Source organism: Pelobates fuscus, chromosome 3, assembly GCF_036172605.1.
Source record: "Pelobates fuscus isolate aPelFus1 chromosome 3, aPelFus1.pri, whole genome shotgun sequence".
Classification (NCBI taxonomy): domain Eukaryota; kingdom Metazoa; phylum Chordata; class Amphibia; order Anura; family Pelobatidae; genus Pelobates; species Pelobates fuscus.
Genome location: NC_086319.1, coordinates 77,713,599 through 77,729,767, shown reverse-complemented (window position 1 = coordinate 77,729,767; position 16,169 = coordinate 77,713,599). Strand labels below are relative to the sequence as shown.

At 40.7% G+C, this 16,169-nt stretch overlaps 2 protein-coding genes across 3 annotated transcripts in view; one reads left to right on the top strand and one right to left on the bottom strand.

Annotated features, from left to right (window-relative positions):
• Positions 1-16,169, top strand: part of RMND5B (required for meiotic nuclear division 5 homolog B) — a 111,463-nt gene that overhangs the window by 6,755 nt on the left and 88,539 nt on the right. Inside the window, exons 3-9 of one of the 2 annotated variants that reach the window (XR_010090364.1) lie at positions 1,504-1,641; positions 1,727-1,827; positions 1,908-2,074; positions 2,165-2,330; positions 3,916-4,018; positions 4,097-4,251; positions 4,974-5,211. Coding sequence is in view for 1 of the 2 variants with exons in the window: in XM_063445200.1 (XP_063301270.1) it covers positions 1,504-1,641; positions 1,727-1,827; positions 1,908-2,074; positions 2,165-2,330; positions 3,916-4,018; positions 4,097-4,251; positions 4,974-5,037 (894 nt within the window). In the remaining variant the exon portion in view is untranslated. Of the gene's footprint in view, positions 1-1,503; positions 1,642-1,726; positions 1,828-1,907; positions 2,075-2,164; positions 2,331-3,915; positions 4,019-4,096; positions 4,252-4,973; positions 5,256-16,169 lie in introns of those variants that run through there. The other variant, XM_063445200.1, reaches the window with a different exon arrangement.
• On the bottom strand, positions 7,528-13,801 carry NHP2 (NHP2 ribonucleoprotein). The gene is made up of 4 exons (XM_063445199.1): positions 13,554-13,801; positions 11,809-11,878; positions 10,706-10,811; positions 7,528-8,131 (listed from the first exon to the last, which is right to left on the bottom strand). Exons 1-4 carry the CDS (start codon positions 13,699-13,701, stop codon positions 8,006-8,008), a joined length of 450 nt encoding a protein of 149 aa, XP_063301269.1. The 5' UTR covers positions 13,702-13,801; the 3' UTR covers positions 7,528-8,005.

The window sequence follows — 16,169 nt, the reverse complement described above, 5'->3', positions numbered from 1 at the left end:
AGTGCTAGACTGATTCCAAGTGTGAATTATTGGACTAGTTTGCAGTAGTATAAAATAAAGGGGATTGTGGGATGTTTGAAGAAAGTCAGATTTGATTTTTCTTAAATGATGCAGCATTGGTCAGTTGACTGTTATCCACATCCATTTTACTTTGACAGCATAGGTCCAAAAATAATTTAGAATAATGCTAGAGACCACGTTAGAAACATGAAAAATACATTGCATAAGTTAGATTGCAGTTTTTTTTCCCCTTGAGTGGCATTGCTCAGTGAGATGTAGCACACTTAATCAAAGTGTGGAAAACATGACTTTACAATGGGTTGGTAAACCAACATAAACCAATCTGGCTGCATAAATGTAATTTCATTGAAGCGTGTTCAATAATGATTGGCAGATACAGGTGATTAAGTATTGTATAGAGGTGGTATCATCAAGCTCATCACCAATATAATTGTATTAAAGAGAATGTATCTCGTAATTATCAAATCTGTATCCTATTACTAGTTACTCATTTTTATTGACTTTCCTACACAAAGAAGCAAATAGAATTTCAGCTGTTCAGTTACACATAAAAGATTGCATGTATTATGCCTTGTCTGAAAATTTCAGTGCATCTCCTTATTCTTGTCCTCTGGGGGCAAACAATGTGTGGCTAGGACTGTATAAACATAAACAAAAGTGATTTAACTCCTAAATGGCATAAAATGGGGCAGTGAGACTGCAGGAGCGTGACCCATACACTAAAACTGCACTTTAATAGTTAAAACTTTGGTCAGATAAATGATGCTTCCAACCAAAAAGCCCTTAAAGACTATCCCTGTCATGGTGCAAGGGTAAAGTCAGAAGGTGTCCTAAGAAGAGGTATTTACTAAGCATGCATTACAACATGTGGAAGAAAAAAGGTGTGGTAAACCGCGCCAAAGAAGGAAGGCGTAAAAATAAATACATATACATACACTAAAGGAGGTCCAATATTTTGCAGATGTATGATGACCTCAAACCAAAATAGAATAGGAAAAGATAATGGTGCAATATACCAACCAAGTTTTAAAACTTTTTAAAACCCAATAAAAGACTAACTCCCACTTTGAGCTACGCTGTTTAGCGCGTGGACGGTATAATCCCAGTCTTAGGATGTATGGGTATTTCTTGTATTGGACATCCAATTCTCAGCAATCACATAGAGAAAAGAAACAAAGGAAGAAAAAAAAACAATGGCACAGTATAATGTAAGTACTATAAGATGTAAAAACAAGATGATACACCGTAAATATAATGCATATATTTATTCATCAATAATAAAGGAAAACCATTATTATTTTTTTAATTAAGACACTTTTTTGTGCAGTGAGTGATCCGCATAGTAATGCAACAGGTATACCTCAACTCACTACTTGGAGATTACAAGCCATCGTAATGAATGGCTAAGGACATTGTATTATCATTGTATTATGGGTACCAATAGTCATTGCATTGGCTGCATTTATTGTAATGTGTTTGCAGAATTTTGAAGCTGAGGTTTGCGCAGTGGTAGCAGATGGTATGTGGGAAGCCACCGAAAAACAACAATTACTGCACAGTGCAATTATGGAGCATCTTTATCAACAAGGTCATCTAGCAGTGGCTGAGGAGCTCAGTCAGGTATAATAAGCTATGTCCCATTACTCTACTGATTGGCATCCATTTATAAGCAATCAACATCTAGACTTCCTTTTTCTATTTGCAGGAGTCTGCATTAAATATTGACACTAGTTTTAAGCAGCCATTTTTGGAGATGAATCGTATACTCGAAGCTCTACAGGCACGGGATCTCAGACCAGCCCTTGAGTAGGCACCTGCAAATCACACTGTATGACTACCCTGTACATGGACAGAGTGGATGTAACTTTTTTTTCCTCTGGTTCTAGATGGGCAATCTCCAACAGGCAGGGCCTGCAAGAGTTAAACAGCTCTTTGGAGTTTAGATTGCATCGACTCCATTTTATTAACCTACTCAGTGGAGGACCAAACATGCAGATTGAAGCATTAACGTATGCCCGTCAATTTCAGCCCTTTGCCAAACTACACCAGCAAGGTAATGGTGTCTCATCTAGAACCACCACTTTGACCATTCTATGTATTATACTGCCTATCTAATGCGTAGTTCTGTTTGCTTCCCTGCAAGACATCCAGGTGATCATGGGAAGCCTTGTGTATCTTCAGCATGGAATTGAGAACTCCCCTTACTCTTACTTGTTAGACACAGAGCAGTGGACCGATATAAGTGAACAGTTCACACGGGATGCCTGCTGCTTGCTTGGCTTGTCTGTGGAGTCACCACTAAGTGTGGGGTAAGAAGTCTTCTACAAGAAAATGTATACTGTTACTGGGAAACATGCTTTTTATTGTTTATTTTTTCCAGACATATATGCAGCAGTAGGAGGGGATGTTCTTCATTCAGATGGACAAGTAGCCTCTATAATTAAATATGTAAATTATTTGAGAAAACGCACCCCATCATACCAAGTAATGGCACTTCGCTCACAGCTTCAGTTCTTACTTGTCCTGAGTGCGGGACTTACAGTAGCCTCCTGTGGGTGGATAGGGGGATTGGCCAGATAGTGCCCTGGGTGGGGAGCATGGCAAGTCTATGCAGCTATTTTTTTAATTTTGTATGGCACACAGGAAATGCAGAGTGCATTGGTGGCGGCCCCGGGAAGAGCGCCGGTGACCGGTTAGGGATGGAAACTGCGTGCAGCATTGGAAAGAACTGGGCAGCGTTTGCGTTCCACCAGATTCTGATTGTGCTGCTGCGCGATCACATTTGGTGCCAGAAACAAAATTCAGAAGAGCCTATTTAAGCTGCAAAATAAAGTGTGCTTGTCAGTACATGAATAACATGTCATGAGCTCCCCACGGTTCCGAGGTCTTGAAGGCAAAGAATAAACTATTTTCTTTATCTTAAAGGATTCATGGCTATTTTACATCCTCAGTTTCTTTAAAGGGACACTCCAGGCACCCAGACCACTTCTGCCCATTGGAGTGGTCTGGGTGCCAACTCCCACTGCCCGTAACCCTGCAAGTGTAATTATTGCAGTTTTCATAAACTGCAATATTTACATTGCCGGGTTAAGTCCTCCTCTAGTGGCTATCAGACAGCCACTAAAGGGACTTCCGTGTTCTTAGAACACAAAAAGTGTTTTAAAACTACGCTAGACGTCTTCACCCTATGTGAGGACCTCCAGTGTTGCCAAAATCCCCATAGGAAAGCATTGTATAATGCTTTCCTATGGGGAGGTCTAATGCGCGAGCATTGTCGTGCATGCGCATTAGTTCTCCCCTGCCGGCTGAGGAGGGGAGTAAGCGGAGCCTGACCCAGCACCGAGGGACATCAGTGCTGGACTCCGGTAAGTCACTGAAGGGATTTTAACCCCTCCAGCAACTTGGGATGGGGGGTGGGAGGGAGAGGGGCACTAATATGTTTTCCTGGCATTGGAGAATCCCTTTAATTATGTTGTACAGATGTTTAGTCCTGACTCCCCAGATAAGATGGACAAACCAGACAAGCATGTTACCACGGATCCAAAGCTGAAGATGTCTTGCAAACCTAAGCATCTAACCTGTAGTGAATGTGCCCCTCTGCCGGACTGCTGTAAGAATAAGATATGTAACCAATGCTTAACAGGGAGTAGGCTAAACAAAAGGAGACACATACTTTTCTTAACTTGCACCAGGAGAAACCTCTTCCAAACCTCTCAGGCATTGAAAGAAACAGAAATTTTCAAAAACTAAAAGATCCACTACAGATGTAAACCCTCAAAAAATATTTAATTATAGAGGCTACTCATCCATCTGAAAGTAGAACATCCCTCCTGTACTGCCACTGTAATACGGAAAAAATATTTTACGGTAAATAAAATTTGTTTACCTTTTCAGCTTTGCCTCAGGTTGTGTTGCTCTGCCTGTGCTGATGAACATTAAAGCAGTAATTGAACAAAGGCAATACACTGGAGTGTGGACTCACAAGGATGAATTGCCTGTAAGTGATTCTATAATGTCAATAGTTACCGGGCATCACCTATATTCTTTGTAAGTAAAAGCTTCTGTGTCTTATCAGATTGAGATTGACCTCGGCAGGAAAAGTGGATATCATTCTGTGTTTGCATGCCCTATACTGCGACAACAAACATCTGACTCCAACCCTCCCATAAAGCTAGTGTGTGGACATGTCATATCTCGAGATGCCCTGAACAAGCTGATCAATGGCGGAAAGTAAGTTGCTAGACATATATAAACCATGTGTTTTCTCATCACAGCATACTTTCTCAAACCGTCCTCGGTTTTCCCTTTACTCCTACGCTGTAAAAGTATGTCCGCTTGAGCAGGGACCTTTTTACTTCTTGATTCTGTTGACATTTGTTTGTCAATTACTTACTCTGTCATATCAGATTGTAAAACAGTGTGGAATTATTTATGTATGACAATGTATGGACACACCACTCTATCCAGGGAACCTAAATGAGGTGCCAATAAGGTCATGATTCATGTATGCCTGGATCTACTGCACTTTGACAACCGACAAAAAGGGAACCTTGCAGCATATCCCAGATAATTATCCAAACCGTTTGACCTATAACCACTGTGCCAGCCGCATAAATTCTACCATAGCATGTAGTAGTTATCGTGCTCAAATTGCACCCGTTCAACTGTGAATTGAATACTGAATGGCACAATCTGTGTTTGTAGCTGGAGTTAGAGGAATGTGATCATATATTTTAGTTTTGTTTTCAATGCACAATTATCTTAGCAAATATACCACATTGGTGTTTCAGTATAAACTGTATTAGTTCAAGTCGTAGGCCCGGAAATCACCAGACATGATTCACATGGCAAATAAGATTCATGACTGAAGGTTGATTTTATGGTGACCAGTTATTTTAGCATGTATAATGCATTGCACTTCTCATTCATTAACAGTCAATTTCCTCACCTAGGTTAAAGTGTCCATATTGTCCCATGGAGCAGAATCCAGCTGATGGAAAGCGGATCATTTTCTGATACCCAAGATATGCATTTTTTTTGTTTTTATTTTTTTACTGTACAATATTCATCGGGGAATTCACATAATAGGACTATGGGGTACACATTCTGTATTCCGGGGAAAATTTAGATTTGACATCACAAAACTCAATTGGGATGTGTGAATATTTACATTTCTACTTTTTATCATTAGTAGACTTGAAGGGGGTTCCAGATATGTGTAATATTTAATAAAAATGTTTACAAGTCACATTAGCTCACATATGAAAACATGCGCTAAAACTTTGACATATCTGCTATTGAGTGGTTAAAACATTACAAGAGAATATCTTTTTGATTTTACATTTGTCATTACTGAAATTCACTTTAAATGAAAAACTTATATTTAAAAAGTGTTCTTTTCTGCATTAACAGTCAATTTCCTCACCTAGGGATTCTATTGTGTAAGGAATACAAAATCCCAGCACCACTGTCCCATGGCGCTCCACCTCCTACGATGTCAGTGGAGTGGGGAGCTCATGCACATTAGGCCCTCCCCACAGGAAAGCATTGCTGAAATGCTTTTCTATGGGGATTTAACGGACGTTGGATGTCCTCTTGCAGACATCCAGTGTCAGTAAGGTGACAAAGTCGCCTAGCAAACAGGAAGGGCCTCTAGTGGCTGTCTGCTACAGCCACAAGAGGCAGTATTCCTGCAATGTAATTATTATGGTCAAACATTGCATGATGAAGTGGGACTCATCCAGACTACGTCAACAAGCTGAATTGATCTGGGTATCTATAGTGTCCCATTATCCCTCTTTGCGGTTAGTAAGATACAACATTCATTCAGCTCTTTATTTACTGTTTATTCAGTTGTATATGAGGAATTCAAACTGAATTGCAAGTTTTATACCAAAATAGCCAAACTGAGCATACCAGATTTATAGAATTTGTTCTTGTGCAGACCAGATAGGCCAAATGGTTCTTATCTGCCGTCACTTTCTATGTTTCACACTGTTGTCCTGAAATGTGAAGTTAAATTTGAATCCCTGGTAATTAACACAGATAACATAAAGGTGAAACTGACAGACCTTCTCAGGTGTTACCTACACTGCCAAGTCTCTCTCTGTCTCACTTATCATGGTTCTGCTAAAACCACACAAGAATCTGAAATGTTGAATTTGAATGAAGGTGTTGGCAACACACGTTTACATGTTACATTGTTTCTTAAAAGGAACACCATAACCACTGTAGTGGCTGTTACAGGAGTGCTGTGGCATCTTCCCAGCATGTGTCAAACCATTTTAACAAGATGTGATACAATTGGGTGTCACAAGGATTGAGAAGAATGCTGTTAATTTGTTAAAGCTCAACTGACATGCTCACCTAAAGAATGCCTGCCTACACTAGCATCCAACCTCTCGCAGATCTGGAGCAGCATGGATCCTGGGATCCCAGGTAAGTAAAATTGCACTGAATTTAACTCCAGGATGTCGCTTTCACTACTATAGGGAGATGCAGTGGGCCTTTTTAATAATAGATGCATTGACGTGAGCTTTAAAGTTTTAATTATCAATCTTAAATGCACCATTCTTGTGAGAAAGATGCAGCAGAGCAAAACAATAAATTTCCTCCATTTCACAAACCACATGGTTGTGACATTTGCATATTTTGTAAGAAATTCATGAGTTAAAGCTTAACTCCACCACCTTTCTCTGTTACCCAGCCAGCAATCATTACAATAAATAAAAGTATATTCTGTGAAGTGCAGCTTAGTTAACCACCTCAATGGTATAGTTCCCTGGTGCTGTCCCATTCAGCATTAAACAGTTTTTAATGCTCAACTAGAGTCTCCAGTAGCCCATACACTGTGTTGCTTGGCATAATGAGGAAACAAGAGCCTGAACAGCAATGGGTGGCTGTGATTGGCTGAGAGTGTCAGCTGACAGCATTTAGCTGATCCCTGTGTCAGTGCAGTTAATCTGTAGAAGGTATAGCTAGAAGGTTGTGTGTGTGTGTGTATTCTCTGCCTTAGCCTTACCACCAGTGCGATGTGAAGCTCAGGACACTCAGTCTAAAACTGCTCGAAAATGTTTAACAACGAATGGAGGCACAATGCAAGGGAACTCCAGGACGTTTAACTCAATGAGATGAAATGGTTATAGGGCCTACAGTGTCCCTTTACGTACAAAAGCCAATAACTAAACCACAACTTCTAGAAATGTCACCTCTGCCTCTAAAATTAGCAAGTGGTAAGTGTTCATAGAAATGTATAAGAGCATCCCGATTTGCTGATCCGATACTTCCCAGCATACGCTACAATTTAAGATATGGAGTGCCTTTTACTTTATTTTTTTTTAAAGATACGTTTGCAATGTAATACCTTATATAACAAATTAAAATGGGTTAATTTTAACCCAGAGTGTCCTTTAAATGTCTATCCAAAACAGATTTCCCCCGTTGAATTTGATAGATGAGAATCAGAACACACTAACAGTACTCCAACAAAAAGCACATGACATCTGGTAAAAAGTGACTTATTTTATAAACCTTTAATTATAAAAAGTCAACATTCACCGTTTACTCAAATATGTACACATGCAAGGCATGAAGCAAAGTCTGCCAACACATCTCATAATTATTAAACAAAGACTCAGTCAAGATGGTCTATTTGTAACGTCATAACTCATTCCACTGACTTGAGCTATAACCAATGTCAGTCAAACAAAACTAACCTCAAACCCTACAGCATTGGCCAATATTGCTGCAAATATACAGCACATTTGTCTGTGCATGGGGTTGTATTTAGGAGTTGCTCAATCACAAGCAAAACAAATTAAACTGATTCTTGCACAAATTACAGACATCTCCGATTCCTCAATTCATGTCCATGCCAGTTTGTAAAAAAACAAAAGAGTTGATCTGGCTAACAAAAGAATTCCAAATTATTTTTTTGACCCCGTCGTTTGGAGATGTGGTACATGTCCATGCCGCAAAGATCTGTTCAGTATGGTAAAGGCAGCGCCTGTATTTCTTCCAAGCAGTAATCATAAGCTTCCTGATAATCACTGTTTGATTTGATTAAAATAACACATGTTGGCCTCTTGGAACCTGCAGCAGCTCCTAAATCCTGGAGAGGGGGGAAATAAATAAATCAGCTAGATATCAAACATATCTCAGCAGCAAATCCTAGTCAGTATACCCTAGATCCCCTACTGCTTGCACTGCTATATTATTGACAAAAGGGGTTATTCACTATAGTGAGAATTCAAAGTCATAGTAGTTCAGCTGAAAGCATAGGCAACTTGGAGAATTTTTCCCAGTCCGGCTATATTGGACTTCAATTTGAAAAGCACTTTAGTGGATAGCACGGTTACATAAATATACCATAGATTTGTTCCATACATCTATGAACTACTTTCAGCATACACAGTAGTACATGGAGCTCCTTGTGTTTTAGAGAGCATAGAAGGAACATTTAGGCTTGAGAAGTAAAAAAAACAAACACATACATGCATGCTATTGTGTATAATTAGAAAGGCATCACATCATTACCACCATAGCAACATTTTAACCAATAGATCAAAATCTTAAAAGGAAAATAGTGCCAAAAAAAAAAGTTACCACCTCCTCCTCCTCCGTGGTGCAGAAAGGGTTAAAACCCCCTTCGGTCACTTACCTGTGCCAAGGTGCAGGTTCAAGCTCTGCCTTCGCCCCTCCCCCCCAGCATCAGAGGGCCCTAATGCGAAGTGCTCGCATTAGGACTTCCCCATATGAAAGCATTATACAGGGTGCAGCAGAACCGATTAAGTAGTTTTGAGGGGTTATTAAAAAAAAAATTTAAAGCATGCGCATTAGGTCTCCTCGGCCGGTGGGCGGAATCAGTCTCGCCCACCAGCCGGAGACAGTAGGAGGAGCGGCTCGGAGGAGGAGGCAGCGATGAGGGACATCATCGCTGCCTCAGGTAAGTGACTGAAGGGGTTTTCACCCCTTCAGCAACTGGGGATTGGGGGGTGGGAGGGAGAGGGAACTTCCAGTGCCAGGAAAACGGATTGTTTTCCTGGCACTGGAGTTTTCCTTTAACTGAGGTATGTAACTAAAAAACTAAGAAATATTTTCAAATTAAGTCGGAAATACCATTATATATTCATTACGTTTTGAAAATAATGTCCCCGAGAAGGCGGCCAGTAGCAGCAGCAGTGTGAGACAATCTCTGAAGTTTTGTACAGCTCGGTCACCCACATTGCAAGGTATGGTGTTAACTTCTTCAATAATTTGCTCCCTTAGCCCTGGTAGGGTGTGAGGGCGATGTTTGAACACTTTTTCCTTCAGATATCCCCAAAGAAAAGAAATGTAAATGCTAAAATCTGGTGACTGTGCCAGCCATCCCCCATAGAGACCAGACGTCCGGGTAACATTTCTTTTTAAAAACTTGAGTGAATTTCGGGCTGTAGCCCATCCTGTTGGAACCAGAACTCCCCCAATTCCTCTTCTTCAACAATCTCTTTCATTCAGAATTGTGATGCGTCACACCACACTGATAGTTTCCGGAATGTAGCGGTCTTCATTCAGGGGTTATTTTGAGTCCATTAGCAGAAATTTTGCCATTTCACAGCTCCACTGAGATGAAAATGTGCCTCGTCGCTACTGAAGAAAGCTGCTGCGGGAGGTATCTGTGCAATTATTTGCTCACACAGATTTCTGAGGTTGGCGTAATCTGCTACACTCAATTCCTGAGCCAACATCATCTTGCAGGGATGAAACTGCAAATCTAAATGAAGAATCCTCCTCAGACTGTGGTCTGACATTCCCAAAGCAGCAGCATTCTTTCAAGCACAACGTCCTCCACACTGCTCAATTCTGCTCTCACTAGCTGCACATTGTCCGGTGTTCTTATGGACTTGCATCGGCCATGTGTACCTCTTCTAAGTGTAGTACCAAATTCCTCCAACCTGTATTCGCATTAGAAAACGGCGTTGCGCAGAATGTTGAACCGTCGCCGAAAAGCTCTTTTCTCCTTTGCGATCACAGGCGGATTGTTTTCGAAATACGACCGCACGGCAAAGCCTTGATGTACTAAGGTCCAAAACCATATTGGCTACTGAAATGGGGTGATGGACAGAACACAACGAGACCAGGTGCATCTGCCTCACCCCACCACAGCCTGAGCATTGACCCCCCCTCAAAACGGTTCAGCTACACTCTGTACATTGCTTTCCTATGAAGTCTCGGGTGATGCTGGATGCCCTGCATCAGTTAGGCAACCAAACAAAAACGCCTAACAACCCAGAAGTCTCTCTGAAAGACTGCCACTAGAGGTGGTAGTTAACCTGGCAAGTAATTATTTCAGTTTATTAAAAACTGCAATAATTACCACCACACGATTAAGGGATCTGGGATATTGCACCCAGACTACTTCAGCTTAAGTGGTCTTGGTCCCTTTAAAGGGTTTTCGGTAAAATGGTAATTAGAAGTGGGAGCTTTAAATTTCAGATTAAAAAACAATCTTGAAAAATCCAAGTTAGCTATGCTTCCAGTTCTGCTACTTTGGCCTTAAATTTGAAATTAACCTTAAATTCTTACTTTAGTGAATAATCACGTATATTTCCTTTTAGCTTGCAACAGACCAAATTGCCCCCTTCTATGAAGACATGGAGTAAGTTAAATCACATGTACTGTAACACAAAACATGTCTTATACTCACATTTTTGGACGGGGTGTAGGCATATGGAATACCAAGGTCCTCACACATTATTGGAATGTGACAGTAGACTTCAATAGGAAGTGTATCTCCAGCAAGCACCACAATCCTAAAATGAAATATAATACAGCATGTAAATTTAATTCCTATATAAGTAATCAAATTGTCTACTCCTGTCTTTTTCATACATACACACATTATATATATACATATACATATACATATACACACACACACACATACATACACACACAAATAAACAATACACAAGATCCAGCGCACTCTCCTATCTACTAAACAGCAACTTCAATGTTGACAGATTTTATTAGTTTTTAAACGTTTTTTTTTTTTTAAAAAACACCTTATCTAGGCAAAAAATAATGGGGATTTAGTTACATTATATGATCATACATTGCATAAGCCTGCCACAACGTCAATGTACCCCATCTTTGGCAGGTCCTACTCTCACAGTCTAATGTCTGAGTAGGACCTGCCAAAGATGGGGTACATTGACGTTGTGGCAGGCTTATGCAATGTATGATCATATAATGTAACTAAATCCCCATTATTTTTTGCCTAGATAAGGTGTTTTAAAAAAAAAAAAAAAAAAAACTTTTAAAAACTAATAAAATCTGTCAACATTGAAGTTGCTGTTTAGTAGATAGGAGAGTGCGCTGGATCTTGTGTATTGTTTATTGTATAATATGGCCCCCAGCAGCACCCCATTTAAGCATGTTCAGGTGAGTGCAACCCCCCCCCCCCCCCCCCATGTTCTCTCTCTCTCTCTATATCTATATCTATATCTATATATCTATATCTATATATATATATATATATATATACACACACACACACATACATACATACATATTTGCTTTGATTAGAAAATATATACCCTAGATAAAATTAGGTACTTGTAATTTTACAACAAAAAGCCAGTTGTACCGTAAAGAAAAAAATATCAAACTCCAGCGTTGTACTGCACCTCCCGTTATTTGCATGTCTACTGCATTCAAAGAATTGTAGTCAGCATGTTGGGGGCTGAAATTTGACAACTCTTCCTTGTGATGGAAAGAGCACACATAACACACAAGCCAGCTGCTTACCCCCTTTCTCCTTTATTAATGAACTTCTGCACTTCTTTCACACCCCTGCGAATATTCTTGTGTTTCACAGCTGAAAGAGAAGAAAACAAGCTAAAGAACCCAGTTATGGTGGAGCCTGTACAGTGTACACCAGTTGTAAGGGTCAAAATGTACAAATATTCCTTTAATGAACAATGCATCCTTAAGGTCAGTGTTCAGCTATAACCAGAACAGGACCAGTGACAAGGAAATAACCAAGAAACATTTCCTACTTAAGGTATTGTTTTTATAATTTATGATGGGCCAGCATTGCACAATGCTGTACAGTGGGGGACTGACAATACAAGAGGATCCTGCCTGTGATATTAAAATCTGCATTTATAGCACCTTGATTAAAAATGCATAGCTAGATGGTTTGTGAGTTAGCACTAATATGGTAAAATGTAACAATCTGGTGTAGTGTCATGGGTTAGCAGGGATGGCAAACTTTTACAACACCTGTTATACGAAGCCAATTGTAGTTCACAATAATTGAAATGGGTGCTGTGTATGTAACATGATGTGATGTATACTATGAGTGTCTTGTATAGATGGGTTATTATCTTGCACTAAGATATCTGTGCTTTAGGACAGGGACCGTGAATGTGGTGAGCAAACTATCCCTGCAGTTATCAATCTACCACCAGAAGAATACAGATAGCACCAAGCATCACAAGAGAGAAGTGTATGTGCTATTAACACCACACACTGGAGCTATACATTTCCATACACTGTGAAATATGGTTACAAACAAAGATTGTTCTCTCCTTGCCTGGCTATTCCTTAGCTGTGAATAGTGGGCAGTTATTTGAATTTCGGCTATCAGAAGAATCTTGACAGGAAGTTTTATGAATATATACTTTTTTTCGGGCACACTTTTTTCATTTTGAAAAAACATCTAGACAAAATCAGGTGTGATATATCGTGTACAACTTTACTGTTCTGTCGTCCTGATAATCAATTGTTAAGTTACAAAGGGGGGATAGGGGTACAGAAATGTAGCAGGAAGGAGGGGGAAAGGTCAGGCACACTTTAAGATTAAAGGGACTCTCCAGTGCCAGGAAAACAAACCCGTTTTCCTGGCACTGCAGCATCCTGCGGTGCCCCCCTCCCTCCCACAACCTATGTTGCTGACCCCTTCAGTGACTTAGCCAAATCCAGCGCCAATTTCCCTCGGCGCTTGGTCAGACTCTGCCCATTCTGACATCAGCGGGAGAGACCTAATGCCCATGTGTGGCAATGGCCATGCGTGCATTACACCTCCCCCATAGAAAAGCATTATTCAATGCTTTGCTATAGGGATTCCAGCGATGCGGGAGATCCTCATGCATAGCGTGAGGACGCCCAGCGTGGTTTAAAACACTTTTCGTGTTTTAAGAAGTCGGAAATCCTTCTAGTGGCTGTCTGATAGAGGAGGACTTAAACCTGCAAGGTAATTATTGCAGTTTATAAAAAACCTGAAATAATTACACTTGCAGGGTTAAGGGTAGTGGGAGTTGGCACCCAGACCACTCCAATGGGCAGAAGAGGTCTAGGTGCCTGGAGTGTCCCTTTAAATGTAATGTTGGCGGCCAAGGCAGCCGAACTAGAGAGGTTTTTGAATTCAACTTTATTTCCAGTTCTGCTGCTCTGACCCACCATGTGACATGCAATGTATATTCCTGCTAATTCCCCTTATAACCGATACCCCAGTGCAGGGAGGAGCGCTCTGCTCAGACACTCGGTACCTTTTTTGATACATTTGTAGATTTTCTTGGTGAGTTTGCGGCCGGCCAGCGGCTTGGCGATGGTGTTCAGATTAGCCAGGAGGTCGGAGTAACTCCTCTCCGGGATCTCGAGTGTCTCGTCCGCGTCTTCGGTCTTTATCTTCGTCATCTTTCACTCAGCGTGGAGACCACACTGCCAACCACGTGTAGCGAGAGCACGGTCACTGCCACACACTTCCGGATCCGGCGGAAGAGACCGACAAGGGGGCGGAGCTCCAGCTTTCAGGGGTTGTGGCCATGTAAGCACTGTATGTGTTCATAGCCCCCAGCTCTGGTCAGTGTCTTAAGGTAGCCGACGAGGATGTAGGGAGTTGTAGTAGTTTAGCAGGAGTAGCTAATGAATGCATTAAGAGGATCTGTCAGCTCTGTGGAATAAAAAGAAACCTGAAAATCAACCATATCTTCTGGTTACATTTCTATTTTATTTTAAATTAAAGGAACACTCTAAGCACCATAACCACTTCAACCCCTAGATTTGTAGTATCGCCTGCAAAAAAAAAACATTTACTTACCCGGAATCCGCCGAGCGCGGACGTCAGTGCCCATATCCCACGTCACAGGGTCCTTACACCGTCACACAGTTCCAAAAATTCTAAAATGATACATACCTACAGAGTGTAACGGAGGGAGCTCACAGTGCGAGAGAGAAACGCAATCTCCCACATGCAGGTTTAAGATGATCACATCTGTCGCCAGCACACAAAATATGCGTATAATTGATATTGGCAGCCGATAGAGTTCTGGGCTGTGAATGTCACGTGTGCTGGGGGTGCAATTAGCCCCCAGCACACAATTACAAATATCTGCACAACCAGACTCCTTCCACCACGACCACTTCAATTCACTGAAGTGGTCATGGTGGTTGGAGTAACCCTTTAAATTATCCAAGTGCCAGATCCCATCCCTCACTTTTCCTCATTAATGGGTCACATGGGGTGGGTGACAGCACCCCATGCAAAATTGAGCCCTATGCTTAAACGGTCACTACTCCTGGGTGGGAGCAATGACTATAGTACACATCAGCCATGACACCCACCCCATTGTTTGCCTATTAACCCCTTAGTGACCAGACCATTTTTTCAATTTTCTTACAGTTACCTGACCAGGGCTCTTTCTACATTTCTGCGGTGTTTGTTCTTTAGCTGTAATTTTCCTCTTACTCATTTACTGTACCCACACACATTATATACTGTTTTTCTCGCCATTAAATGGTCTTTCTAAAGATACCATTATTTTCATCATCATATATCATTTACTAAAAAATAAAATATATATAAAATATGTTTTTTTTTTTGTTTTTTTTAAAAAGCACTTTGCTATTTCCCCAAATTTTTTTTCTAAATGAACGCAAGTTACATTGTAACACTGATATCTGTCAGGAATCCCTGAATAACCCTTTACATGTATATATTTTTTAAAAGACGACAACCTAAGGTATTAAACTTGGGGTATTTTGACTTTTTTCATGCAACCATTTTACCACCAATCTATGCCAAATAAAAAAAAATAACAATTAATGATGTTTCTGACACACATAGCAATTTAAGAATACATGTACTGAGAACTTTAAGGGATACTGCCAAAGAACACCCCAATATGTGTTCCGCAACATCTCCTGAGTACAGTGATATAGGTGTTTCAGGTTCTCTGGGGGCTGAATGACCTTATTTGGAGGGTGCGCATTCCAGTTTTCCAACTTGGAATTTTCACAGCTGGTCATCATGCACCCATGTCCTGTTGGGGACATTTTTGAAGCCGGCCAATGTAATTTACCCTTATCAAACCAGATATTTTTAAAAAGTAGACACCCTAGGGTTTTTCAAATGGTGGTGGTATTTTAACACTTTCCATGCACTAATTCTACCACCAGTCTTTGTCAACCATCTGGGTAGTAATTTTTTTGTGTTATTTTTCACTTTACTTTAGCCATGTATACTCAACTCCTGTTATGTGTTACTGACAAAGAACACCCCAATATGTATTCAGCAACATCTCCCGAGTAGAACAGTGCCCCCAATGTACAGGTTTTATGGGTTTTTGCAAACGTACAGGGATCAAATGTATCACCCCCTTTTCAGGGTTGCACATGGAATTTGACAGATTGGTTTGCTGGGTCTGTGTTGCCTTTGAGACCATATGGTAGCCCAGGAATGTGAAATAACCCCATCATGGCATACCATTTTCAAATGTAGACAACCATGGGTATTCCGAATGGGGTATTTCCAGTCTTTTGTAGTAGCCACTTCGTCACAAACGCTGGCCAAAGTTAGCGTTTTTCTTTGTTTTTTTATAAAAAAAAGTTTCAATTTATATTATATATATAATACATGTAGGTGTTAATTTAAAAAAATTAAAATAATATTTTTTTTGTACATATACAGAGTGCCTCAACCCCTCGAGGCACTCAGTAGAGACAGAGCATCGGAAGCCTGCCTCAAGGCTTCCGACGCTCTGTCTAACTGCTGTGCTCCACGTGGAGCAACACGGAAAGGATTACTCCAGGGGGAGCAATCACCTGGTTATCTCCGGTGACCACCGGAAGTGAGGGGGGTATTACAGCGATGCCTCAACATTGAG